This window comes from Chaetura pelagica, unplaced genomic scaffold (genome assembly GCF_000747805.2).
Source record: "Chaetura pelagica isolate M959 unplaced genomic scaffold, ChaPel_1.0 scaffold66, whole genome shotgun sequence".
In the NCBI taxonomy this organism is placed as follows: domain Eukaryota; kingdom Metazoa; phylum Chordata; class Aves; order Apodiformes; family Apodidae; genus Chaetura; species Chaetura pelagica.
The window spans coordinates 871,860-899,802 of NW_009953811.1; the positions used below are offsets into that span (position 1 = coordinate 871,860).

At 35.7% G+C, this 27,943-nt stretch overlaps 1 protein-coding gene across 1 annotated transcript in view; it reads right to left on the reverse strand.

Annotated features, from left to right (window-relative positions):
• Nucleotides 1–27,943, reverse strand: part of SEMA3E (sema domain, immunoglobulin domain (Ig), short basic domain, secreted, (semaphorin) 3E) — a 144,239-nt gene that overhangs the window by 60,907 nt on the left and 55,389 nt on the right. Inside the window, exons 2-3 of the mRNA XM_010001253.1 lie at nt 9,035–9,195; nt 576–635 (exon numbers count right to left, since the gene is read on the reverse strand). Of these exons, the coding sequence (XP_009999555.1) occupies nt 576–635; nt 9,035–9,195 (221 nt within the window). The remainder of the gene's footprint in view (nt 1–575; nt 636–9,034; nt 9,196–27,943) is intronic.

Below are 27,943 nucleotides of genomic sequence, written 5' to 3' on the forward strand. Positions count from 1 at the left end.
TATGTCAGTGAGCTTTCAGGTCTTTCCCTGGGAACTGATTACAGTCAAAGCATTGGATAATGAGAGCAGAACAGTTCTGGGGCTCATTAAACCAGAATATTTGTATTAGTGTACCAAAAAAAACATATAGGGAAAAACAATTTAGAGTATATTTTATAATTACTAATAAATTAACTGTTGGTTTGTTTTTTTTAAAGTATTCTAGAGAACTTGAATTTTAAATACAAAATAGAATGTATAAATGTTGGAATGGAGAAGGTGTCCTACGTGTATGAAAGGGAAATAAGAATGAGAAAGGAGAATTATTCAGGTATCTTCTTTAATATTACCAGAAAAAAGAATGAGGAGAAAGTTCAGATGATCAAAAGAATTAATTGCCTGTTTATGAACTGGTTTGTAAAGCAACTAAACAAATAATTTTGTATATTCACAGTAGTTACTAATTTTTAAGATACAACACTCAGAATTAAATCTGTACTTTGATCTCTCTGAAGTTAAGGGATGCCTGAATTCTGGTTTTGGACTAGTCATTGGTACAATTAAAGTATATTTTATTTGTGATTAATTATACTTACAGCATCTCTTCCTTTAATTATACATTCTTCTGCCTGCAGAGGTGTACTGGGCCAGTGGATCTGAGGGAAACAAACAAACAAATGCAGAAAATAATTGAATTGGTAGTCTGATCATGTCAATCCACCTTTCCCGCTAGTTTTCTTGGGAAAGACTTGTAGAACAGAATTATAGAATCATAGAACAGCCCAGGTTGGAAAGGACCTGGAAAGATCATCAGGTCCAACCTTTCATGGGAAAGGAAGACAACATGAGATTATCTAGCATCCTGTCCTTTCACATCTTTAAAACCTCAAAGGATGGAGACTCCACCATGTTCCTGGGAAGGATGTTTCAGTGATTGATCTCACTGTAAAAAATATATTTCTTAACTCCTGGTGCAAATAGTAAATATTGCCCCTTGTCTTCTCTATGTGGAGGAATAGCCCCTGTCCTGTTTCTAACTGGAATACTGTGATGAGTTCCTTCTAAGCCTTGTCTTCTCCAGGGAGAAAAGATCTAACTTCTTCAGTTTGTTCTTGTAAGGCAGGTTCTTCAGCCCTTTCGTTCTTGTCTATACTTGGTTCTTTGGTTATGTTGTCCCAGGTGCAGGACTTTACATTTGTCTTTCTACTTGATTTATCATACTATATATACAGTTTCTTCTGTATTTTAGAAAGTGTAATAAAAACTGTTACCATTTGAACAGTTTTCAAGCAAAGTATTCCCCATCTTATTTTTTAAAATATATAAAGTTAGGAAATGTTTATTTGAAGCATAGCTTTTTTGCTTAGGGTAACTCAGCACTAGACAACAACAGAATTTAGAGGAAGTTGATGTGCATAATTTGTTCTACAAATTCAGTAGAAACATCTTTGTTAAATTGTCAGTGACTTACAGATATTAACAGAATATTAATTTTTAGCTACTGATTTCCTGCTTTAACTGACACTTAGGAAAGAAAATGGCTTACAGGGAATTTAATAAGGGTCAGCAATTAAACTCATGGGATTAGAATCAGCTCTTTATAGTCAGTTATTTGAACTAAAGTCAAATGACACAAGCAAGTTATTTTTCAGCTACCTACTGTATAAAATTCATATTTCGTTCCAGATGCATCAACTGTTTGGATGAAAACAATGTTAAACAATGACTGAAAAGACTGGAATGATTACTTCATTTCTTAGAACTTTTAAATGTGAAAACAAAAACATGTTCATGCTAATGATATCAGTATCAAAAAATTGATGTCATCAATAAGACATTTTTGTCAATAGTCCAAACAGAAATTGTTATTCTATCTGGAAAACATTTTAAAATAAAGTGCTGCTGCTGCTAATCTTTTTCCTTCTTTTTTCTTTCTTTTTTTTTTTTTTTTTTCAAAATTGAGGTGACTTGCTTTACTTGAAATAATTCTAACCTTAAGAAAAGTAAATTTCAAAAAAAGTAGGGATAAATTATAAATCCTGGAGGCTTAGTGCTTAGAAGCAAGAGGTGGGCTACTTATATGTTGTTCCTGTCAATTTCAGCAGCTTGTCAGTGTTTAAGTCTCAGAGCCTGAATCTGACCATCTATGTTCAAACACCATCTAAATGCTTTTACATGAAATGTAAAAATAATCAGAATATTTGTTTTCAGTCAGGTGGCCTTATAATCATCTGCATGTGATCAGAAGTAAGTCTCATCATCTCTGTATTACTGTTGAAGACTTTGGGGAGGTACTTGAACTCTGCTGAACTCCCATGAGGGGACCCTAGAGCTTTTATGTCACCGCTTCCACTTCCCAAAGAAATTCTCTAACTAGCAGGCTAAAATGGGAGCATTTGCCCATATCAGGTGTAGGAACAGAGAAACCACAGAGGGAATAAAACTCTTGACTCTCTAATCTAATACTAAATGCACTGTGTGGATATGATTATTTTTGTATTTGCATACTTAGTCCCAATGCTTTTGAAAATATGTTATATGCACATCTTCCACTTAAGACATGCAGAGTTAAATGCACACACAGAATTAAGAGAAAAAAGTGAGAGGCAATCCAATGCCCCTGCTTTGTCTGGAATTTGAAAAGCAGCTGCAATATAATCAACAAGAATTTGCACAGAACTACAGAATGAATAATTTGTGTTGGAAAGATCTTAAAACATCATCTAGTCTAATCTGTGCCATAGGCAGGGACATCTTTCACTAGATCAGGTTACTCCAAGCCCTGTCCAGCCTGACCTTGAACCCTTCCAGGGAGGGGGCATCCACAAATTCTCTGGGCAACCTGTGCCAGTGTCTTACCATCCTCATAATAAAAAGTCTTCTTTCTGTCCAATTTAAATGTACTCTATTTCCATTTAAAAGCTTTGTCTCTTGTCCTGTCACTACAGGCCCTGGTAAAAACTCTCTTTCTTATAAAGCCCCTTAACATATCAAACAGCCTCTGTAAATTCTCCATAGAGCCTCCTTGTCTCCAGGCTAATCAAACCCAATTCCCTCAGCCTTCCTTTGTAGAGGAGATGCTCCAGCTCTCTGACCATTTCTGTGGCTCTTTTCTGGACTCACTCCAGCAGGTCCATGTCTTTCTGGACCTTTCATGGGACCTTTCATTTGTCCGTATTGGAATATGGTTTGCACGGGCCCATTCCTCAACTTTGTCAAAGTCCCTGTGAACGGCATCCCTTCCCACTAGCAAATCAGCTGCATGGCTCAGCCTGGGGACACCCACAAAGTTGCACTCCATCCCATCAATCTCTGCTGAGGACATGAAATAGTACTGGTCCCAGTACAGACCCCTGAAGGATAAAACTCATTACTAGTTTCCACTTGGGACACTGAGCCGTTAACTGTAACTCTTTCAATGTTGCCATCCAACCAATTCCTTATCCATCTAACAATCCATCCATCAAAACCTTATCTATCCAATTTAGAGGTAAGAATGTTGTGAAGTGCCTTAGAGAAGTCTAGGTAGATTATTTCCATAGCTATTCCCTTGTCCACTGATGTAATAGCCCGTAGTTCAGTCGTGAACAATTTGTCCTTGGTGAAGCCATGCTGGTGATCTCAAATCACTTCCCCATCTTTTGTATGTTTTGACATACCTTCCAGAAGGATCTGTTCCATGATTTAATGAGAAGTAGGGGATGTATGAACAGTCACAGACCCAACACAGGTTGATGTGTAACAGGAGCTACCCTCTGTCCCTATATCTACCACTGCTGCCAAATCCTTCTTCAAACCAAGTCTTGGTTCTGTGTTGGTTCAGCCATATGCATATTCATTATTGGGATACTTCTAATGGCTAATCTTAGCAAAAGATTCATAACAGAAGGAGGAAGAAAGGCAAACATTTCTGCACCTCTTGTGCAGGTTGTGTAGAGGTGTAGGAATCTTAGATGTCCATAGCAAAATACCTACATCTGAGGCAAGTCCATGATCGTTGCCTGAGTAGATGGATCTGAATCAGGACTTTAGTGAAATATGCATCTCCTGAAGAAGCTTTCCTATTCAGAAGCTATTTTTCAAGACTCATAACTCTTACAAGGCTTATGAGTCTTAACATAACCAAGCATTAAGATATTAAAATCTCTTCAAGGTTACTTTAGACTAGAAACTAAAAAAAAGTAAATTAAAATCTACATGTCAGATTTTGCCTTCATACTAAATTTCAGAATTTGATTCCATGTGCATCCTGGGTCTAAGCACAGTAGTAAAAAATATTCATAGTAAAAAAGTGTTCTGCAAAACATAAAAAAAAAATAAAATATTGTTTTTAATCTTGAAATTCTCATGTGGATTTTTTAGCTCAGTTAATACAACTGAGAAGTGCTGCTTAGTCTGGTATGATCATTTGCAAAGAAATTTATAGTAAGTGGCTCAAGGCAGTAATACTTTACTGAGGTGTACTTACTCTACTTAATTACGTTTGTGTAATTATTGCTGTTTTACCTAACTAGTCTAATATAGGCTGTGTTTGCACTGCATGAAAATCCAGATAATAATCAACTGTAATAGCAGCCTTTAACCTGCCAGGTATTATTTTTCATGATGCTTATGCTTTAAAGTTATGACAATGCCAGTTTTAACTTTGAATTTATTCTTTGCCAGTACTACAATATTTTGGCAAGTTGACAATAATTATTGTTGGGAAATCTTCCTGTGCATCTAGGCTGGAATAACATCATACTAACATACTTTTCACAGGCCTGCATGCTTGACATTATTTCTGGTTTGGACTAAGATTTTCAAAACTTTCCACTCTAGCAGGTTACAGTGAAGGAAATTTTTTAATTGCTTGTTTAGTGATGTTTTTACATCTCGAACAATAATGTTATCCTTGAGATGTGGATGATGTAATTTTAGCTCTGTATTTAAAAGACAAGTAAAAGCTACTCATGGGGAAAAAATGGAATTCTAAAGTAGAACAGACAACAGTTACTGAACAGATTCAGATAGGGGAAAAAATGTTAATTGAAGCTGGAATACTAGTGTCTCTGAACAACTGCCTTATTCAGACACTAGCCTCAAAAAACAGGATGGCATCTCTAATAAAAACTAATTTTAAGAAATTATGTGAACTTTATAGTGTTTCAGGCCAAAACAGACAACTGTGTCAGCTAGTCTGAACTTTAGTATATGTCAGAGTAATTAAGCAATTCAACTAACCCATCCCTGGTTTGAGTAAATAAATAGTGCTTAATTAACACATAACTTGCGTTCCGCCGAAGCACAAATTCCACAGAAACATCAGGTTATGGCTGGATATTATGTGTATCAACAAATACGTAGCCACCTTGCCTCTTGGGAGGCAATTCCAATGGACAACCAAGCTAACTGGTACACTGTGTCTTTTTTTCTTCAGTTTGAATAGATATAAGTTCCAATAAGGTATTCAAAGGATATACAACAAGCCCTGCTCTTGCAGACTAGTGTTCAGCCAGCTCTGGAGTGGAAATACAGCTAGTTTCACTAGAGGCAGGATATATTATGAGGGCGTAGTGATTTATTACAACAGAGACATAAATGCTAATCTGGAGCTATGTCATACTAGATCAGAAAGAGCACACAGAAATCTGCTTGCATAAACCTGTAAAGAGTTTGTGGACAAATAGGAAGTGCAGTTTATTTTCATGCCAAGAGACGAAAACTAGAAACAAAGATCATTCTTCCCTATGAGCTGTTAAACCAGTGGTGATGAACTACTGGCACTGGTTCAAGTTTGCTGTCAACAAAGATCTGCCCTGGCACCAATTACAATGAATCAAAATGCTTTTAAAAATAAATTTGGCACCAGATATCAAAATAAGTTCTTTATCAGTGTGTTAGAACATTACAAGCTTTAAAGACTTTGGATCAAATCCCAAATAATGTGTAAAGTTTGATTCCAAAGGTGGTGCCAAAGAGAGTGAGAATTTAAGGAACGCAAAGGTCACATGGAGTGTATCTCCAAACCTTTGGCTTTACACAAGGTTCCAACTACTTCTATGGCTTTAATTCTCTGTCAGTATTGATAACCACGTTTCGTATTCTCCCTCATTCTTGTTATTGTTAGTGTTAGGCCATTCTTCATAAAGAAGCCAAAGCGCATGAGTGACTTTTTTCAAAACCTTATGGTAACATGTGTTAAAAACACTAAGCAAGAACATTTCTGTGTGCATTATATGAAAGGAGATTAAGAAAGAAAGAAAAAAAAAAAAAAAGACAAAAGAGGCAAAGCAGGCAAAGAAAATAGAATTTGACCAACTGAGAAGTGAGACTTCTCTTTGTCCAAGAAGACAAATTTCTGATTTTCCAGCCAATACAAGAATGATAATAGTAGTTTTCCTCCCTGAATCATTTCTCCAGATTTGTTTGTATCTTTTCTTTACTGGATCTGAAAAGTGGTCAGGATAATAAGTTCTTAACGTAATGTTGGTACATATATACACAAACATGTAATAGCTTGTGAGAAAACTATAATCTACCCTTCAGAGTGCTGCCTTTTTATTTGAAAGCTTAGGAAAATTTAATCTTAAGGTAAAATTAGCACATTAAATGCAGATTTATAGGATGCATACCTCATATGCATCACAAATTTAGTTTTTTGGAAATGCTAGATTACTTTGGCCGTCAATAGGTCCCAATGCAAAAGCATGTTAAGTTCATTCAATGTTTGTTGTGTTTCTTTTGAGATCTTCCAATATGCTTGCTAGAACTGAATTACTGGGTCATTTTACAGCAGAAGGGACACATCTCGGATTGTGAATGGGTTTTACTTTGTTTTTTAGAGGCATATTCACATGTCAAATTGTGGAAAAAAGGATGACAATGAATTTAAACACATAAGCTGTTTTCCAGAACACAGCAGATGAAAAAGGTCTATGCAAATCTGCCCCAAAGCTATCCAACTTTAAGAAACATCTCTTCTGCAGCTAGTGCCTCATCCTGGTTGCCGGAGACACAATAAATCCCAGGAACTTGCCTCCACTCTTACACTTTTGCTTGGTTGTAACTTAATTAAGCTAATGTCTCAGACTGAAAGAAAAGGTCAGAGGCTAACGAACACACACACTTAAAAGCAGATTAATTAAAAACTTTGGTAATAATGAATCAACCAGTCTATCAATTCCAGAAACTTCCCTCAATGTATCTCAGTAATTAAGCTCTCATATAACAGAAATGTCTCATTCCACACTTTTGCTGGTAGTGCTGTGGGACAATCATGTTTTTCCCTAGCTATCACTGAATGAGATCTGCCCTGAGTGAACACTGGAAAAAGAGAAAAATGTCATGACATTTGTATTCAATGGAGCTAAGTCCCAGTGAGGTCATGTTTCTAAACATGCTAGGTCAAGCTCCATTTATTTCAGTTTCTCATCTTTAGCACATCATAAAAGCAAGCAAGGAGGCAAGAAGAGTTTCCATTAATTTGTCATACTCTGCACACAAGTCTCAAGACAGAGAGTATGGTTTCAGAGTAAATGGCTGATCTTCCATTTGAAAACAACAAGGAAAACAATGAACTTCAAGAATGTCTCCAGATGGGACAATGGTGATTGGACAGAGGCATAAAGTGCTCTATCCTGTTATCTTCCCTCTCAGAGACTTACTGCCAAATGGTGAAGAATAGAGGGGTAAAAAAAGTTTATTTTATAGAAACAACTGCTTCCTAAATGTTTTCATATTCCTGAGCTCTAATATCTTGTCATGGGATATTAATAATTTTTATCAAATGGAAAAGGAGTTAACTCATATCTCACTATGGAGCAGCAAAGCTCAGTATGTGGCATTGCTCTCTGAAGAGTTAAAAAATTATATATATTTTTTAAAGTAGATAAATTCTCAAATAGCCTCCCTTAGTATATTAAGTTCCCCATATCTAGAATTGTCTTTCCCAAACTGTTTACTAAATGGATAAAGCATCTTGTATCTGTTCACAGCAGAGGAACATGGTAATTGGTTTCATTTGGAGATAAGCAAGGTTGCTTATCGTAAAGTTGACCAGAGTACCAGCATGAAAACAGTGATATTCTCTTACAACAAGAGGGCAGACAAAAAATGAATTTGAAACATCAGTGTTCAGTGGTGTACGGAAGTCAACAAAAATATTTCTCATGGGAGGCTGTATTTACTCACTTTTTCATTAATCTATTAATTTGAGAATAAAATAAAATATATTAAACTACTCTGAGGAAATTTCAAAATGTAGATAAAGAAAATATCGAAATAGTTCGAGGCATCATTATTGTTTATCCACAGTCAATGCTGTTGAGGCAGGAGCAATGCCCCTACCTGCTTCCTTTACCAGTGCATGCTTCCAATCCCAGCTGCTGAAGCAAGAAAGGAAGCCAAGGCTCACATCAGCTTAAATTCCAGTCTCTACACATCAATTACCAGCTTTCCAATCAATTGTAGCTTCTATGATGTACCAAGCTCTCTGGTAGGATTATGGCTTAAACCAGTTTCCTCCTACAAATCACTGAGTAGACTTAAAATTCTACATTCAGTCACTAATTAATAGCACCTCTGGTTCAAGGTCAATGCAAAATCCAGTTTCTGAAGAAGGTTAAAATTAGCTGTCTGATTAATATTGTTATTGAACACATTTATAATTTCTGTGTTAAACTTGCATTTTATTTTTTTCGTGTTTTCTCTGTTGCTGTGGAAAACCCAGCAGAAATGTCAAAGAGACGTTATTCCTTGATAATATAGTGGAAAACCAGAAATCAAGTATGCGCTACATGTGAGATTCTTTAAATATCTCTTAAATATCTCTAAACATGCTGAAAAGCAGAGAGAACTAGCTATTGTTCTCCAGATGTTTTCACTTAGAATGACCCTTATGGATTATTACTGTGGAAAAAAAGGTAATTAGTAAATTCATAAATATAACACAACCTTGAAGTTCATGCACAAGACATCTACAAAAACTCCTGTTTGCAAGTCATGCAAACTCTGATGTGCTGTGCTACACATTATGACATGAAGTGAGTAATATGTTTATAGCTTTTTACCCCACCTCTCGGTAGTTGTCACTGACTCGATCCAAACTGAGGGAATACAAGAGGTCTCTTCCTCCCACGAACAGTCGCTCTTGATACTCATCCAGCAGCATTACATGCAGACCGAGATATCCAAATGGGCTATGAAAGACTGACGTCCTGTTTAAATCCCAGAGCTCTGAAATACAATCAGAGTGTGCGTGATAAATACCAAACAGATTTGCTTTCATGGGTTCACATTCATATCCTCCTAGGGATCTAGACAAGAATTTGCAGAACATTAAAATGCTAATCATATAATCTTTGGATAAGAAAGAGATGCAAAACACCTGGGAATAATTTTCAAAATTAACCATCTCTCCAGGAGGTTTGTGTGTGAATCTTTACATTATAATCTTTGTGCTCAATATATCATGAGGTGGGGATGGGGGGCAAATATGCTTTCTCTGGAATATTTTCTAAGAAGGAAAAATCCCTGTTTCCAATATGAACAGCAAATAGGAAAAAAAAAAAAAAAAGAATCTGTGGAAAATGAAAAAAATAATGGAAATTGTCTCCTTGTCTTTCCCTCAAGCACATCAAACTGCAGGTTTTTGCAGTGCATACAATCTTGTTCCGGTTTTGCCTTTTGGGGACATGTTGTTGCTTGTTTTAAGCCCAGCATCGTCTCCATTCAGTCCACTTAGAATGTTGTCTCTAAATTCCATGAGAACAGTATGAAATGTGTAAAATGCATATTCATAATTTTGCAGGTGATTAGTGATTTTTTCAAGATATGTGCTGACCAGATAAGGGGAGTTGGGGCGTAGCTGCACGTGATCCAGGCTAAAGTCACTTACACAGTGGAAAGGAAATTCATTGTGGGTAATGTTGCAGAAACTTGGAATCAAGCCTTAGAAAGGAAGAAGGAGGCAAACACAGGGATCCTTCTGCACTCTCAAGCAGATGGTGCAGAGCACAGCCTGGCTCACAGCAGGTCAGAGATTCTGAGAAACATTATTCTGTCAGGAATCATCAAAAGAAATTATTACAGCAAGTACCTCAGGACAGTCTCCAAAACAGTGGAGCTGGGACTGAGGGAAAGGAACTATTTTCCTAGGTCTATATTGTGGTGAATTGTTTTCTTCTGAAGAAACAAAAATAATTAGTAAAAACAATTAAGTATCTTTTAACTTATCCTCACAGCTATCCCTAAGGATAACTTTTCCAGTTGTTTGGATGTGGTCCAGCAGCTGATGCTGGGAGAGGCAGGATTGTCCCAGAGCTACTGAAGACAACAAGCAGGCCCTCATCCAGTTTAGGGTGGAGGCTCCAGCTTGTGTACTACACCAGCAGTTGTGTTCATGCATCCATGCAGCACCTTGGCAGCCACATAGAGGACATAGCTGGTCTTCTGCAAGGGCACTGATCCTACGTTTCAGAGAAGGTCTATCACTATGGCATCCACTTGGGATGCCATATATGTCATCCATTTTTGCTGTGATTTTCAGAAATTGATGTATCTTTTTAACCTGAGCATGGAGCCTTTTAAGTTACCCAAATATTAAACCACATACATTCATAATAATAATTTAAAAATTGTCCTGTTTTTTTTTTTTTAAGAAAAAGATGTTCCATACCAATGAGGTTTTCATTCTATATTTGAATGAAAATTTATGTTACTCACAAAAAGATTTAGCACTACTGATTTTCCTCATGAGATACCTTACTTAAACCTAGTATAAGAAAATGAACAACTACTTTGAGCCAAGGCAAGAAATTTAGCATTCAATGAGGGCATGAATTTAATCAAACAAGTGACCACAATTTCTTACTATTTTAAATTATTATTTGCATTGTGTTTATGATGATAAAGGGAATTTATTAATACAGTAAATGTTCTGTTCCATGTATGGACTAGGTTTAATTGAAGTCAAAGGAAGCCGAAAGCAACAAGATTCTGAAAACTGTTTCCCTAGTGGATTAAATTTCTATCAAAGAAATCATAGTAGAAAGTCAGCCTCACCACTTGTTTCCTTCCTAACTATCTTAAAAAACAATCTATTGATTAAATAGCGCTGGAGAATAATATTAATATCTAGGCTTCTGTAACATTTTTTAAAAGCAGAGGTCAAAACACTTTGTACCTGGGTGTGATTGGCCTCATTTAACAAATGAGAAAACTAAGTCACAGAGTGAGCAGAACAAAAGTCTCTTTTTGTCTAAGTTTTCTGTACTGGCCAGTGAATACAGACACATTCTTTGACAGTGATACACTCAGCACAGAACTGCACAGCAGTGTGGAAATGGCTCTTTCAAAGCAAGCTTCTCTCCAAGCAAATCCATCAGATTGCTGTTTCAGAAGAACATTGCTTTTTTTGTGATCAGATTAGAAACTGAATGAAAGCAGAACTAGAAATATCCTCTTGGTCCTAAATAAAGCCACATTTTATTTGCAAGAATACAAGACATCCAATATATTTTAGTTATTAGTCAGTCATGGAGTTAGAAGACTTGTATTTTACATTCTAGCTATACACAAACCACAAAAGGATACACTGGTAGCTTCCCCTGATTTGTTTCCATGTTGCCCTGAAGGCAAATTTTTCATAAATGAGACAATATTTCTTTACATAGATCAGAGATACCACTCATGTGTTCCCAATGAGTACACAAGGAACGATCAACAGTCCACTACCAGATCATGGTAACTACTCATACGTGACTCAGTCCTGCCAAGTACACCTGCAATTCTCATTGACCTGAATGAAGGCTGAGAATATTAAACACCTTTTGAGATCAAACTTGTAAAAAGATATATCTCTAGGACTAACTTAAGCAAAGCTATACATGTATGTTTTTGCCAGAAGTGTGAACCTGACATCTGGAACAGCTGGAAAATACTAAGCACTGGGACCTGGGGAACGATTTTGTTACTGAAACTATAGTGTTCTAGTTATGTAGTTCCTTAGAAAAGTGCTAGGATTTCTGGACATTATAGGGCATCTGAGACATTAGGATTGTGTAGGCAAATAGGATACAGGTTGGCCAGGCAAGTTGTGGAAGCTTCATCTGTGGAAGTGTTCAAGACTAGGTTGGATGGGTCCCTGAGCAATCTGATCTAGTGGGAGGTATCGCTGCCCAAGCAGGGGGGTTGGAACTAGATGATCTTTAAGATCCCTTCCAGCACAAACTATTCTATGATTCTATGATTCTATGATTCTATGATACAGCACCTTCTGAATGTAAGGAGAATGGGTGGGACATCCAGGAGCCTAAAATGGTACAATGAGCTGGTCACTTCTAGGCAAGTGAATCTCACCATAATCTGGCTTGATGTAAATAATCCAGGTTTTGGAGCAGAAGAGCTTCACTTATGTAGTGCTATGCCCCTTCAGCAAAGCTGGTTGGCTTTGATACAGCACAAGATTGCAGCTGTTCTGCTTCCAGACTTGTGTTGTACAGACACAGACTGCACAGCTTTCACACTCTTTAAGTGAGCTGTTTGTTCATGGGCTGTTGCACTTTGCAGTGTTCATAAACCCTCAATCATTGAAATTAAGGCACAACTGAGAGTGAGATAGCTAAATTCAAAGCAACTTTCCCTGAAATCTACCCTCAGTAACCTTGAGGGAGCTTATATTTACAAAGGTCACCTTGTGACTATAGGCTCCTCAAGAGTTGTGATCCTGCTCATGCCTACACCCTTCATCTGAAAAATTCAGATTCTAGGTCATGCTTAAACTTGAACATAATCCAAATAGAGGCTGTTATTCTAGCTAATACTAGGATTCAATAGCTACATTTATGTTGAACACTTGTAGCAGACTTACAAGATCAGGTGCAACTGCAATTTTCTTCAAGAACCTGGCCAGAGAAAATAAGAGGGCTGCCTAATGTTTTTAAAATATTCTGGTGGCTAAATTGGCCACCTGAGAAATAGAAGACATGAGTTCAATTTCCTTTTTTAAATGGATTGAAACCCAAATCTTTCTTTTTTTTCCATAAAGAGGTCTAATCAGAAGCTATTAGCTACTAGACTGGTAGGGAAGGATGGATGCTCTCTCTCTTCATTTCCTGTCGAAGCTGTGCAGCAAAACATTCAAGCTTCAGGAAAAGCAACCAAGCAATAGCATGACTCTACTTCAGTAGCTACGTTGCTTCTCTGGGAAAGAAGTTCTGGCTCAAAATTGTGCATTTTATACTAAACAGTTAGTGGATGAACTATATAAACTGTTCTAGCACATGGACTAGAAATCTGCTCCTTTCTCATGTGGGAATGAGTAAAGTTTTCAGCTGAGTAAAAACCTTGCTTTTATTGAGCTTCTATAGATTTGTTTAAAAAAGCCTTTCCTATATAAAGGTCTCATGTAAAGAAATAAAAAACAAGAGAAAAACAGACTGAATTGTCCATGGAGAGTATACTCTTAGTAGTCGACACAGGATAAAACACCATCCCCACTTGTATCATATAGTGAAAACAGAGCTTCAAGTTACTTCGCTGTGCTGATCTCCAAATTTAAGAAAATGTTATTTAGCTTTTGTACTATAGTGCTTTATCATTTTAATCTAAAAGCTCAACACCATAACTAAATCCACACCATTACAGTTCAAACAATGTTATAGTCCACAAAGAAAGGACTGCTTCAGTGTTTGCATAGTCCTATATGGCACTTCACTTACCTGTGAAAGCCTTAAAGAAAGTCTGGGCTGCTAGATTGTGTTTCATAAGAGAACAAATCTTATTTCTTGCTGGTTTAAATGCTGAGAGCAAACCTGAAGGTTTTTTTATCTGTCTGCCAGAGCTTGCTGGCAAATATCCAGACTGATCTTGCTTACCACACTGTATCTTAAAGCAAATTTACTTTGGGTGAACATACTCATATCATATTGAACAAGACAGATTCTGTTAGCCATTTGTCAAGTAGTGTTAATTACATTCATAAAAATTGATTTCTTGAATGTTTTGATGATCAGTATGCAATTGCTTCTAATTTCTAAGATTGTGTTAAAACAGCTATTTCTTCTGTTAACAAAAAAAATAATAATAAAGTAATCTTTTCATTGTGTTATTTTCATATTTTTTAAATACAAATGCTTGATAACTAAAATATGCCTAGGACATTAAATGCAAACAACTCATTGCTGTTTCACAGCAGCCAGCGTATAATGAGTACTCCTGTATAACATGTTCTCAGAAATTAAGCATGTAGTAAGATACAACTTTGAACCTTGAAAATAGGCAAACAGCACAACAGATTAATATTTTTTTCCTCAGGGAGTGATAAAAGCTGCTGTTACTCTGCTCTGTCTTTCATAACATTACATCATCACAACTACACAAGTTTGCCCTTTTTTACCCTCTTAAAAATCTTCGGTTCACCACTTGAATTCTACAGAAATATAGTCTCACCTCCCACACGACTTCATTCTGCACAACATTCTTCCAGCAAAGATGTTTTCCAGATGCAAGGCACTGACAAATGAGTCTGACACTTGAACATGTTGAGTACGTAAGGTGGACATCTCAGTGCTGTTTTACAGGAAGAGGCAACAACTGGGGTGGACTTCTGTCCCCATCAATAATGTAAAAGGCCACAGATAAAATGTCTAAGCAATGTGAACAAATGAATGATTTTTTGTGTTTTCAATTATCAGCATGGTCATGGAATATAAACATCACAGTGGAACAAGATTTATAAGAATTTGGTGAGCCTTATGTAATTTTAGTTAATTCAGTTTTTTTGCCATATACCTGACAAGTGATAAACAGACCCACAGAATCACAGAATTGTTCTGGTTGAAAAAGACCTATAAGATCATAAGAGTTCAATCATTAACATAACTCTACCAAGTCCAGTGATAAACCATGTCCCTAAACATCATACAATTATTTTTTATAATCAAAATCTACTTACATGTGACAAGAAAGGAACAGAAACAAAAAAGAGGGAAGCAATGCAAGTATCCTTCAGTTTTATACCACTACTTTAAGGAGGATTACTATTCAAGGGTACTCTAAAGATGATTCTAAAGATGATTCTAAAGAATCATCCATCACAAGGACAAAAATATATCTTTACAAGTGGCTTGATCTTTCTGACAAGGTTAAGACCTTTAGCTGGCAATATTCTGTGTGAAATTGGTAACAGGAGGCAGTTTTCTTACTGGGAAAAAAAATAAGAGACCGAAACTCACCCCAAAAACTATGCTGCTGAATATGAGGTAATACATTCCCAATTTTTACTTTCCTGTGCTCATAGTCAGCAGTCATCTATATTGCTGCAAAAATAATTACAGAATCATGACAGTGATTGCCAGGTAGTAGAAGGATACCTTACATCAGGTGAATCAGCAAGGAACTGAACTGGTTGAGCAGTAGAAAAAGGGACAGTGAAAACTGGCCAGAGATGGCTGAAGTCTGTACTGCTGCATGAGATTTGCTAGCACAATCTGAGCCAAGAACTTTAAAGGCCGAATCAACTGCAAACAGCAAATTAACTAAAAAATCTTGGTAGAAGTAATGCTGGAAGTTGCCACTTTGCTTTTAGAACACAGTTCTTAAGATATTTCAATATCTTAATTGGGAAATGTGAATCAGTAGGAGATAAACTTAAAAGGCTGTGAGGGAGACTGCAGTACGAATTTTCTCTGCTTGAGGTTCTATCTGTGTGGCTGCCAGGCAGATGCCTCAGAAACTTGGCAGGGTAGGAGACAGAAAGAAAAGTCTAGTAATGACAAGAAAAAATCCATTAGTCCATAACTACTCTCACATGATTCAACCTCTGCTCTTAACAGCAGGTGAGTTTCGCTATTAGCTGTATTTGGAGACTCTAATTGGCTTCATGAAGAGAGCTGGTGCAGCAAAGTCCATGAATAATTTTGTTTGTTTGGTGCTCTTCCTCCAAATGTGTGGCTCTAGTGATGAGGTTTAAATTATAGTGAAAGCTTCAAACAAAGAACTTTCCCTGCTAGTTTGTTTAAATTACAGAGCTAAGCTTCTGAAATTAAAAGGTACTGTTTGGGGACACTAGAATATTTTCAAACTGTATGTAATAAAAAACTGTCTCCTCTCTTTTTTTCTAAAAATATTGAAAAAACTTGTAACTGGAACATGTAATAAATTATACAGTTAGGTTTTTTTTGCTTCTTTCAGTTCTACTCAGCTTATGGCAGAAAAAATTCTGTGGAACTTGAAAGTCTTTAACACAGCTAATCACATTAGCTCATGTCCTAATCCTTGATATATCCATTGCAAATTATTATATATTGCATATATACTGTGACATATATACACACTGTCATATCTAGCAAATATTTAGTTTTTCTTCCCTGCTGGGAAAATAACACATTCAGTCAGTCCCTCTATAACTGTTGTGATTTGAGTTACTAAACAACAGAAAGCTAAACATTACAAATCTACCAGGGCTTATAATATTGACATGCTACATGCTACTAAAAAACTAGTGTATGCTTCCATAATATTTCATAATGTTTCTACTTCCTACTGGAAAATTCTATAGAGTACATTAAATTTTAAAAAAAGCTCACAAAATTTTCATACAAACTGGGTTTACTGGAATTCTAATATTTATAGAAGCACATGCCAGTCCAATTATTTGGTATTCAATTTAATACTAGTAATTCTTAAATAGAAATTGAATGCAGTAAAACAAAAAGATGATGGCCAATTTACAGACTGCATGAGAAGGAAACTTCTTTGTAAATCAAGTGAAAACATTTGCAGTACTTGTTTAGCAGTAGTGTATGTTGAAGTGTGATTTGTTTTCTAACAGTAATATATGTGAGCCTACTAATGTCTGGATCTTATTGTTGATTTTCATTACAGCAGTAGTAAGCTGCTATGGCTTCTTATGGAAAAATACCAGTTAAGTTCATTAACTTCAAGCTAGGAAATCACACCAATACAGATGAAATTCTATGATTCTATGAAAAAGACATGAAACAGGAGAAGAATGATATTTTTTCTCCTGTATTCTATCTAAAACTTCAATATGACAGTCAGGGAATCAACTCAGAACAAGAAGAAACTTTCATAATTCCAACATCAAAATTTTAAGTAAGGGTAAGTCCTTCCAAGCATTCACAACATGCTTTTAATGCTAATGTTTGCCAATATTAATTCAGTCAATATTTCTTTTCAGAGATTTTAATATTAGCTAACTATATAGACTCCATGTCTATTTCCAGTTAGCTGGATATTGTTTACCAATTGATCGGTCATTTATTTTTTGTTTAATTTCAGTGTTAGACAGCAAATTTTGGCATGCATTAAAACAAATTTTCTATGGTTAAGTTAACAGACTCCTTACACCAGGGTCTCTATTATCAGGAAAAAAAAAAATTGTTCAGTTTTCCTGTATAATTTTTCTTAGAAAAGATACATACAATCCCAAAATCTTCTCTGATAGCCCAGTTCAAGGATGTGGTTGTGGCATGAAAATATTAAGCTGTATTAATGATTTTGCAGAATGACTTAATACCAGTGCTGTTACAAGTTCCCAGTCCAAGGTAGGGTAGATGTTTACTCATATGAGTAACATTAAACCAGTATAATGTGGCTACCTGAACTCCTTAGTGACTTCAAGCCCTAATGATCCTTATTTCTCTAATAAAGCATTTTGAATAGGTATTAATAAGTGATAATACGGATAATTAAATGTGGATAGCAAAAATATTTATTAATGTTAGATTATTTTTTTTTCCAAATGTAGAATGCATGGTAGAAAGACTGAGAAATGTGATTGACTAAAACATTCCTGCAGAAATGTAAATCAGAAAATTTTAATATGTAAGTATTCCAGTCTAAGGACAATACAAGCACCCATGAAATAGTCCTTGAGCACATTACCCATTTCATTCAATGTATTTCTAAGAAAGGAAGCATAGAAAGAAAAGTCCTCTTTAAATTATACTCACAGAAGGTGTTTCACATTAGGTTTAATATCTTAATAGTGCTAACAAGTGAAAGAATCGATTTGTAAAACTCTTTGAGCTTTAGAAGATACATGTGGTTCAAATAATCACAGCCGTCTTCTGATGAAACACAGACAGTCCAGTCCCTTGAGAGCTTGATTTATTAAGGTGTACCACTTAGTGCATGCCTATTACCACACCAGTCTGGGAAGGGTAGAATTCTTCCTCGGGAGAGATACAGTGTTTTGACAGAAAGAGAATCTGGTGCTTTCATTTAAAATGAAGATGCCAAAAGTCAGGGTTTTATGCTGTCCAAAATGACTGTTAAATTGAATTTCCTTTGAAAAAGATGGATAAAAATGAGCTACCCCATGTGATTTTTCAGGAGCATATGCTCTTGGGCAGGATGGCATGTGATTGACAGTATTCGTAAGGCTATCTGGAATCATCAGCATGATAAAAAACAGAATTAAAGAGAAAGGAGGCATTGTAAGAAAAGTGAAAGGCAGAGGGGAAATTGAGATGGAAATAACAGAAAAGATGAAAGGGAACTTTCAAGGTGTATTTTTCTGCCAAATCAATTACTCACAACAGACATAGAGTTTGAGATAATATTCCACAGGTGAATTTAGAAAGATTTGCTACAACTCACATGCTCAAATACTCATGTTTTGCTAAGCACAACAACTCTAAACAACAGTGAATGGATTTATGTAGAAATGAGTACATTGTTCCCTCCTGGGGCTGTGCTCTTTATTTGATCAAAATAGCTGTTCTGGAAAGATTTAATCCACAGGAAGGAGACAAGGATTCAGCTGCTGAACATCAGTGTCTTCAGAACACCTACCTAATTTGAGTTATCTAACACTGACACATCCAATATTTGATTCTGCTTTTCCTGATATGTCCCACATACTGTTAAATATTAATGAAAACTGAACACAGTAAAGCTCTATTTTTTTGCTTTATTTTAATTATGTTATCTTTTTTATTATGTGACATTTTTATGAAAGCTCTTGTATTGTAGGTAGGATATGTTCACAGACTCACAGAATATTAGCAGTTGGAAGGGACCTTGAAAGATTATCTAGTCCAAACTCTCTGCCAGAGCAGGATTCCCTAGAGTAGCTCATCCAGGTGGGTTTTGAATGTCTCCGGAGGAGACTCCACAACCTCTCTGGGCAGCCTGTTCCAGTGCTCTGTCACTCTCACAGTGAAAAAGGTTTTCCTCATCTTTATGTGGAACCCCTATGTTCCAGCTTGCACCCATTGTCCCTTGTCCTATCATTGGACATCACTGAGAAGAACAACTTCTGTTTTGTTCAAAGTCAGGTGTCTAGTTGAAGACATTTATCCAGCTGCCTTTTTTTTTTTTTAATCAGAGCAAGAGAAAGAAGCATTCCCAAACAGGACTTTAAAATTGCTTTATAAATTAATCCAACAAAATAATCTAAAAGCAGTCATTTCTATAGTACAAATTTTAAGAAAGTCTTCATCCTGGCTCAGACCAGGACATCTACTAAATTTTAGGTACATAGTTAATTACATTAATTACATATATAAGGCTGTACTTGGTCAATGTTGGCAATTTCAAGGATAGCAATGAAAGGTGATAGAAATAACTGTCTTTAAGGATCTTTGTTGCCTCTAATGTTTCTCCTCCAGTATACCTAGCAATCTGTAAAATGCTGGTTAAGTTAAATGCCTTGGAAGAAAGAGACAGAGAAAAGCTTTATTTGAGTAACTTGGGACATATTTGAAAGCTTTCAGAATCAATAACACTTTGCAAATATTAGCTGTCAAAACCAGAGACATGCTTCTGCCATTTGACTTAGAGCCAATAGAACTCAACAGAGTTGATATTAAGTAGTGTAACTGGAGAATAAAAGTCAATATTAGGTAGCTATTACTGGTCACATAACTATTATGAATTGTATTATGAACCATAGGATATTATACTTAAAACTTCACAGTCATGTTCACCCATCTTCCCCCTCTTTTTTTTTTTTTTTTTTTTTTTTTTTTTTTTATTCTACACTATTCACTGTTTTTTGTACCTTTAGAAATTCACCTTCATCTCGATGCTTGCTTTGGCAGTGGTGCTTAACTTCAGATAATTTGGAGTCAAGCTGCCTTTTTTTTAATAGCTGGCATTACAGTAGGAAGAACAGGAGATAATCTCCTTAATATCCTTCATTTCTCACAAGGGCTATTGAAGTTTGGAATTATAGAAATATTATGGAAATGAGAGATTGATACAGTGGATTCATTTTTGTATACTATAATGTTGTGGAGAAGCCCACAGTGATATCGGGATTAGATTATAGAGAAATTTGGGTTGGAAAGAATTTTTAAAGACCATCTGGTCCAAATCCCCTGCCATGGGCAGGGACATCTTTCAGTAGAACTGGTTGCTCTAAGCACCATCCAATGTGACCTTGAACACTTTCAATGGTGGAGTGTCCACAGCTTCTCTGGGAAACCTGTTTCAGTGTCTCACTATCCTAATTATTAAAAAAAAAATAATTCTTTATATCTAACCTAAATATACCCTCTTCCAGTTAAAAATAATTACTTCTTGACATATTAAAGGCCTTGGTAAAAAAGTGTTTTCTGTCTTATAAGACCCCTTAGAGTACTGAAAGGCCACAATAAGGTTTCCCCACAGCCTTCTCTTCACCAGACTGAGTCTTCTTCAGGCTGAACAACCCCAGCTCTCCCAGCTGTTCTCATGGGAGAGGTGCTCCTGGCCTCTAGTCATATTCAATGCTGTCCTCTGGACCCACTCACAGTCTCTCTTCGACACCCACAGGTCCATGTCTTTCATGTGCTGGCGATACTAGAGCTGGATGCAGTACTCTGTGGGGTCTCAGGAAAGCAAAGCAGAAGGGGAAAATCACCCCTCTTGACCTGCTCACCACACTTCTCTTCATGCAGCCCAGGATATGATTGTCTTTCTGGACTGCAAGCACATATTGCTGGCTCATGTCTGATTTTTCATCTACCAAAATCCTCATCTCCATGTCCTACTCTGCAGAGCTTCTCTCAATCCGTTAATTCCTCAGTCTGTACTGGTATGAGGGATTGCCCAGGTGCAGAACCTTGTGTGTTGGTCTTATTGAACTTAATGAGGTTGCCATTGACCTACTCCTCCAGCCTGTCAAGGTCCCTCCAGATGACGTTCCTTCCCTTTAGTGAATCAACTGCACTACTCAGCTTGGTGTCATCCACAAAGTTGCTAAGGTGCATTAAATCATATTGTCTATGTCCCAGAATGAACCCTGAAAAGACACCACTTGTCACCACATTATGTACTGCTGAGCAGTACTAAAATATGCAGCCCTAGATAATCCTCCTCTCTAAGAATCTGCAACCTAACTGGAAAAAAAGCAAAATTAAAACATTTCCATAATAAAGAAGGGGAAGATGACAAAATAATATTTTCAGTTTTCACAAAATTTTCCAGGGTTTGGGTTTAGTTCTGTAGGATTTGCAACAATCATTAAGCCAGTTTATATGTAACCGTTGGACTCTTCATATTTCAAATGCAAATATAATGGGTGATTCACAAAGCTACTAAAATGTGATGATAATTTGTCCTCAGCAAAGAAAGAGCTGAACACATACAAGGTATTGGAACTGGGAGGGTATATGTTTTTCTGATAATGAAAGAATTTTTAAAGACTTTGAAAAATGTTTCCATCCCAAAATGGAATAAAATCTTCAAATACAAAATATTTTCAAACATCTAAAAAGGCTGTTATTTTCATACTAATGTGATGGAAGTATTTTGATAATTTTACATATTTTATTTTGATTAAAACAGTGTAATCTTTTTATTTTAAGTCAATTAACATTTCAAAGTCAAATGTTTGTTGAACAAAATAGAACTTAAAACATGTAAATATCCTTTTTTTTCCCCAAAAAAATATTAACTAATGAAAAAATTCAAATTCCATTATTTCATAATGCCTCATAGAGGAAAAAACCCAAACAAAACAAAATCCAAATAATAAAATCAAGAGCCACATAGCCAGCAAAGAACTTCTATATATATTTTAAAGCACCTATTGTTATTCCTTCTAGAATAAATTTTAACCATTAATAAAATGTAGCTATCTCTAAACCCAAATGAGATTTTCAAAGAAGAGTGTTTTGTTAGTGAAACTGGTATGGATTTTTCATAGCAGTACGTAGAGATGGAAAGATGTAGAGAAGAAAAGATACATAGAAGACAATATTCAAAAACCTTTTACAAGATTACAAGACATTTTGTAAATATTGACTATTGAGATATGAAGGTTACTTCCAAAAAACAGGTTCAATACAAATATGAAAAAACTGAAGGTATTCTATTAGAACTATATATACCAAGTACCATATTACTTACTGAATATTACTGAATTACTGAATATTACTAAATCTGATGGCAATGTTTTTTGTTTAGAATACTATAGAAACAGACATTTGTATTTTGCACATTATTTATGAGCATGAGGCTATCTGAGGACATGTTAATTTTGTAAGACATACTGAATATTGCACCAGAATTTATCCATCAGGATAAAATTCTTCATTCCTGATACCATGGAAAATATGTAAAAAGGACATCATGAACTGTATGAAATAGCTTGTCACAGAATAATATATTTATCAAACTGTCACAAGTAAGTACTCTTAGGAATGAATAGGTCCTAAACATATATTATTTAACTGAAAGCTATTTAATTGTTTATATTATATTTCATTAATACTTCAGATGAAAATGTTACACTTAAGTAGTTCTGTCACTTACAAGACAAGCTTCACTGAAGTTCAAGGGAATTTTCTCTTTTTAAGAATTAAAGAATAGGGAATATTTCTTTTATTCTGACCCCTGTAGAATATTAGAAAATAGTCCCCAGTTTGAAGCAGTGAAACAGCTTGCTTTACAGAGAAAGACAAAAAGCAGGCAAAGCACTAGAATGTGTTCATTTGTGTACATCTAAATGCAATATATCTAGTTTATTTTTGCCAGCTTTATTCACAGAAAACTTCTGATTTCCACGAGCTCTCTGGCAGATGGATATATTTCTCAATGTAAGAGCTGCATGAGCAACTCTTATGTACCAGTGGATGGCTGGCACAAAGAGACCACATGGGATATGATGTCTATTTTATCAAAAGAAAACAAAATGAAAATGGTCTTCATTGCATCTTTTGTAATCTCATACACTTGTTCAAGTAGAGTACAAATATTAAATAATCTATCCCCATTTCTCACTATTGGAAGCAATGGGAAATATTAAAACACTGAAGTATGTACTTGCTATTGAAAGAAAATAGCAAATGTTTCAAGGACAAGACAAGGAACTGTGTTGGGTCATTAAACAATAAGGATACAAATAATGTGAGAGTCAGATCTATCAGGTTTAGAATAATATGCAAATGCAAGCAACTGAACTGCTATGAGATGAGGCAATTAAAAAAACACAGGAGGAAGCATTTGACAATCTGATCTAGGTAATAGCCATGCACTACCTGGAGCAGGGTAAGCTGTCTTCTAGGTTATTTCTCCATCTTCATTTTCCGTGTGATATGATTTACACTAAAGAATTGAGTTTTCTATACTCACAGCATATGGATACCAGGTCATTGGTTGGATATGTCACCTTTCCAAGTAAAATATGTCTGCATAACTGTGAGATAAAAAAAGGATATTTTCATCCATCTCCTTTGGATTACAGGCATTTGAGGAAGGTACTCTGTGACCCACAGAATGTGTGTTAGTGTGCATGTGTATATGTATGTTTATATGTATATATAAAAATGTTATTTCACACAAAGGTCTCATTTTACAAGCAAGGCTGCTTGCCATCTCACACTGTGCTAGTGAAAGTGGTGTCAGCAAATTAATAATATATGTACAAATATGAGAAATACAAGGGCAATCTATATTTTCAAAGGATTATGGATCAAATGTAAATTTGATAAAAGTAAGCAGCAGTCTGTGGGTTCTGTTTTCCTGTTGCAACGTCATTCTTTTTTTTTATTATTTTTTTTTTGCTTTTGAAGTCTCAGTGGCACCACTGTAGAAAATAAAGATCATCTACAAAAATTGTCACAGAGCTAATTTATACTTCCACAATTTCTATACAAGTCTAGCCCAGTGTTGCTTATAAAAACTATTTGATAATAAGTATTTTTCCTGTGGTATCAGTTCATGTCCCTGGCCATCATTATCTGAATAGCTTTTAAAAATGCTAAATAGCTATTTAAAAATGATTAAATTTTATTCCTATAGAGTTTAGCAATTTGCTAATTCATAGCTCAGTTGGGTAGTGTCTCTGTATCAAATATTAAATATTTCAAAGATCCTGTTTGGAATTTTGCTGCTTTCTTTCTTCCTTTTTTTAGAATGGTTATAAAGACCAGAATGCAGATCCTTTAGAATGATTTATTTTCGTGATGTATATGTTAGTGGGTTACTGTGATAAGGGTTTACAAATTCTCTTATAGTAAGGAAACAATACAGATGTTGTCCGTACTGAATTCTAGAGGCCATGGTGCTTGCTTGACATTCTCAAGGTAGCTGTGGCTTTCATTAAGTCCAGCTGCCCCTCTACTTGCATTTATACAAAAAATACAAACATCAGCCCATTGAAACAAAATATATGTCTTCAAATACCATCCTCTGCTTCAAGTAAGTTGTACTAAAGACATCTGAGAAATCCCTTCATGTTAAATATTTACCCTACCTCCTTTTTCCATTCTTATGTCAGAGGGCTTTAAATGAAAAAAACACAAGTGGAGCAAGCTCCAGAATATTACTGTAAACATCCAGACGTTTCATTACACAAGAGTTCTTGGAAATTTGGATTCATTTATGATTAATCACCTTCACCTGTCTTCCAATACCACCCAATTTGGGCTTTCAGTCACAGAACTCAACATACAGATATAAACAATGAGTTTCACACCAAGCTGCAAACTCTATGCAACTACTGGCATTTTTTTCTTGAGGTTTAATGAGTCTTTTTGGGGAAAAAAAAAGTAATAGAAGTATATGTGGTTAGAGTGTAGTGTCACAAATCCTGAAATTGATGTATTTGACATAAGCAGGGATTCAATTTCAAATATGCCATTTGTTTTAGTGTCTCCGGGAGAAATACCACCTCAGCAAAAGAGGAGGGCACGAACATGTGCAAAAGACAGCCTTATAAATTGCAAGTAGCTTTGTACTGCTGAAATACATTCTGAGAGCTAGTCCTGTAGGGGTGAAGTTAATTCCAGTTAGCCTATCTCCACTGGCATAAATTAAGTTTCGCTTACTTATACCTGTGTAGAGTCTGGCCTTAATGCACTATATTCTGTTTCTGATTTGTTTATACATTCTGCTTATCCAAATTACAGAAATAATTTAATTGTGTTAGGAACAATAAGATGTGATGCCTACTATTAAAATCCAAAATTATTCAGTTACTAAACAATTATTTTTAAATGCACTTCCAAACTTACCAGTAATGTTTGTAGCCCTTTCTTTTATTGCTATAATGATTTCTAATTCTATTGAATTAGCAGTATAACTTACAGTTCAGATGGTACAGATTCATGTGTTTAGACTAAAGATTGCAGCTTCAATCTCCACAGTACTTGGCCTCTCCTTACACATTAATAATGTGTAACCAGTCACAGAAGCTTTCAAAACCCATTAACACAGGTGGACCTTTGGTGCTTATTTGTAGCCCTGGTGAACAAGCATGCTTCAGGCTGTTTGCATAGGTCCAGTAGCAGGGTTAGAACTTGGGAGTGATAAGGTTACCTAAACCCTAGCGCAGCTAAAGAAAGTCAAGCCATACAAGAAAATCAAGGTTGATTTCTACATGTCACATTTAAAAACTAAATATGTACATTGCCTGAGGAATGCATTTGAAACAGAAAAGTCTGTAGGAAAGAATGTTTTAAGAGCACTATTTCAGCAGGGATACTTCTACTGGGAATAAATATACTGCTGAATGTGCCTCATTTTTTAATGCCTCACAGATGAAAACTGTACTTGATTCTATTGTCTGTAATTTAATTTAATGCTTGGAATGTTGCAGCAATATACAGTAACTGATATGCCCTTTGATTGAGAAACAGCCAGACCAAAAAACGTTTATGGTTTTTCCTACACTATAGAGCTTTCTTATTGTAAAGAAATATTCATTTTAACATGAATGTCTATTATTCAATATTTTTTAGAAATGACATTCAGAATTAAAAAGACAATGCCTACTTTATGGTTTTTTTTTATTAATTGAAACGTTTTTCTGATGTAGATGTATGGGATTTTTCTTTGTGTTGTTGTTTGGGAAGAGTAACTTGCAAATTTAAATATTGTTTCAGTAGACTCATGCATTGAATAGCACCATCAGGGGTACTGTGAAATTCTTTTTCTACAATGTTAGAATTGTTTTTTACCTGTTCTTATTTCTAACATTGTAAGCTTCCATAATTTTAAAGTGACAGTTGCAGCCCTGAATTTTGTGGAAGTCTTTATGGGTGGAGTGTTGAGTTTACATGAGAAGCTGTTTTTGAACTGCAAGTTTTTCGGGTGGTTCTGGAGAAGATGTTGAATGTGTGAAAAAACCACAAAGACCTTGAAACCAAAGGAAATTTTAAAATAAACAATCCAATATAATATCAGTATTTTCAAAATACTTTTATAACAATTCAAAATTACAAATATGTAAAGCGTGAGTGTCAGGGAGATGGAGTTAGGCTTTTCTCAGTGATGACCAGTGATAGGACAAGGGGTAATGGGTGCAAATAGGAGCATAGGAGCTTCAAGGTGAATATCTGAAATTTTTTTTTTACTGTGAGAGTGACAGAGCACTGGAACAGGCTGCCCAGGGAGGTTGTGGAGTCTCCTTCACTGGAGACCTTCAAAACCCACCTGAATGAGTTCCTGTGTGATGTATTCTAGGTAACCCTGCTCTGGCAGGTGGGTTGGACTAGATGATCTTTCGAGGTCCCTTCCAACCCCTAGGATTCTATGATTCTATGATTATTCTGATTTTTAACCTGGCTCTATGATTTAACACATACATTAGACTATTTAGGTTAGGCAGTGCTTGGTTGCACAACATACTGGTGTGTGTTCCTTTCAAAAATTAATTTTGACATAAGCAACTGACCTTCTAAAATTGTGTGCAAAGTTTTTTTCTGACAGCAGCAGACCTCACACAGAGAAGATTGGAGATATAACTATTGAAAGTGTATTTTTTGGTTGTTTGCACCATTGATGGAATATACCATACATATGCAATTTGCTTTTTGGTTTATCACTTTTTAAAATGGTGAATAATGAGCAACAAACAAATCTGTACACATATCACATGGTGTTTGGCACAAATGAGCTAATAGAAGATCCATGTCAATCTCTAGGATTTTTAAATATCAGCTTAATGTGGTTTAAGGAAAGATGGTGGCAGTAGAGCACATATTTATTATGCTTCTGCATACGAATGAATAGAAATAGCACACTAATCATTCATTAACCTTATAAAATAACCTACTTCTTTCTTCTGAAGAACTGGAGATAGTTGAAGACTGAATCACTTGCTACTAAGGATACCTTCTGAATATAAATATTTGTATATATTCTTCTCCACAGGAGCTAGGAGCACTTACATTTGGCTTTATGCCTAACTACACACCTTTAATGTACAATTATCTCAAAGCTCTTGTACACTGTAATGTACCAAGAGGTTAAGTGTGGCATGTTAAGGGGAGACCAATTTCAATTAAAAATGCAATAATGACATCAAAATATGCACTGCTGTGTTTCAGTATTCTGTCTTGTTTGTAACTGTTAATAGGAGATTATTTGAGTCTGTTTAATTATGTGAGCACAGGGAATGATATAGTTGCTAATCCTGTGGACAGTGGCACCTCAGCTGCATATCAGAGTAGAAAAGAATTCCAGCATTGAAAAACTGCTCTTCACATTCGAACACTTCATTCTGCATTTGGGGGGTGGGGGGAGG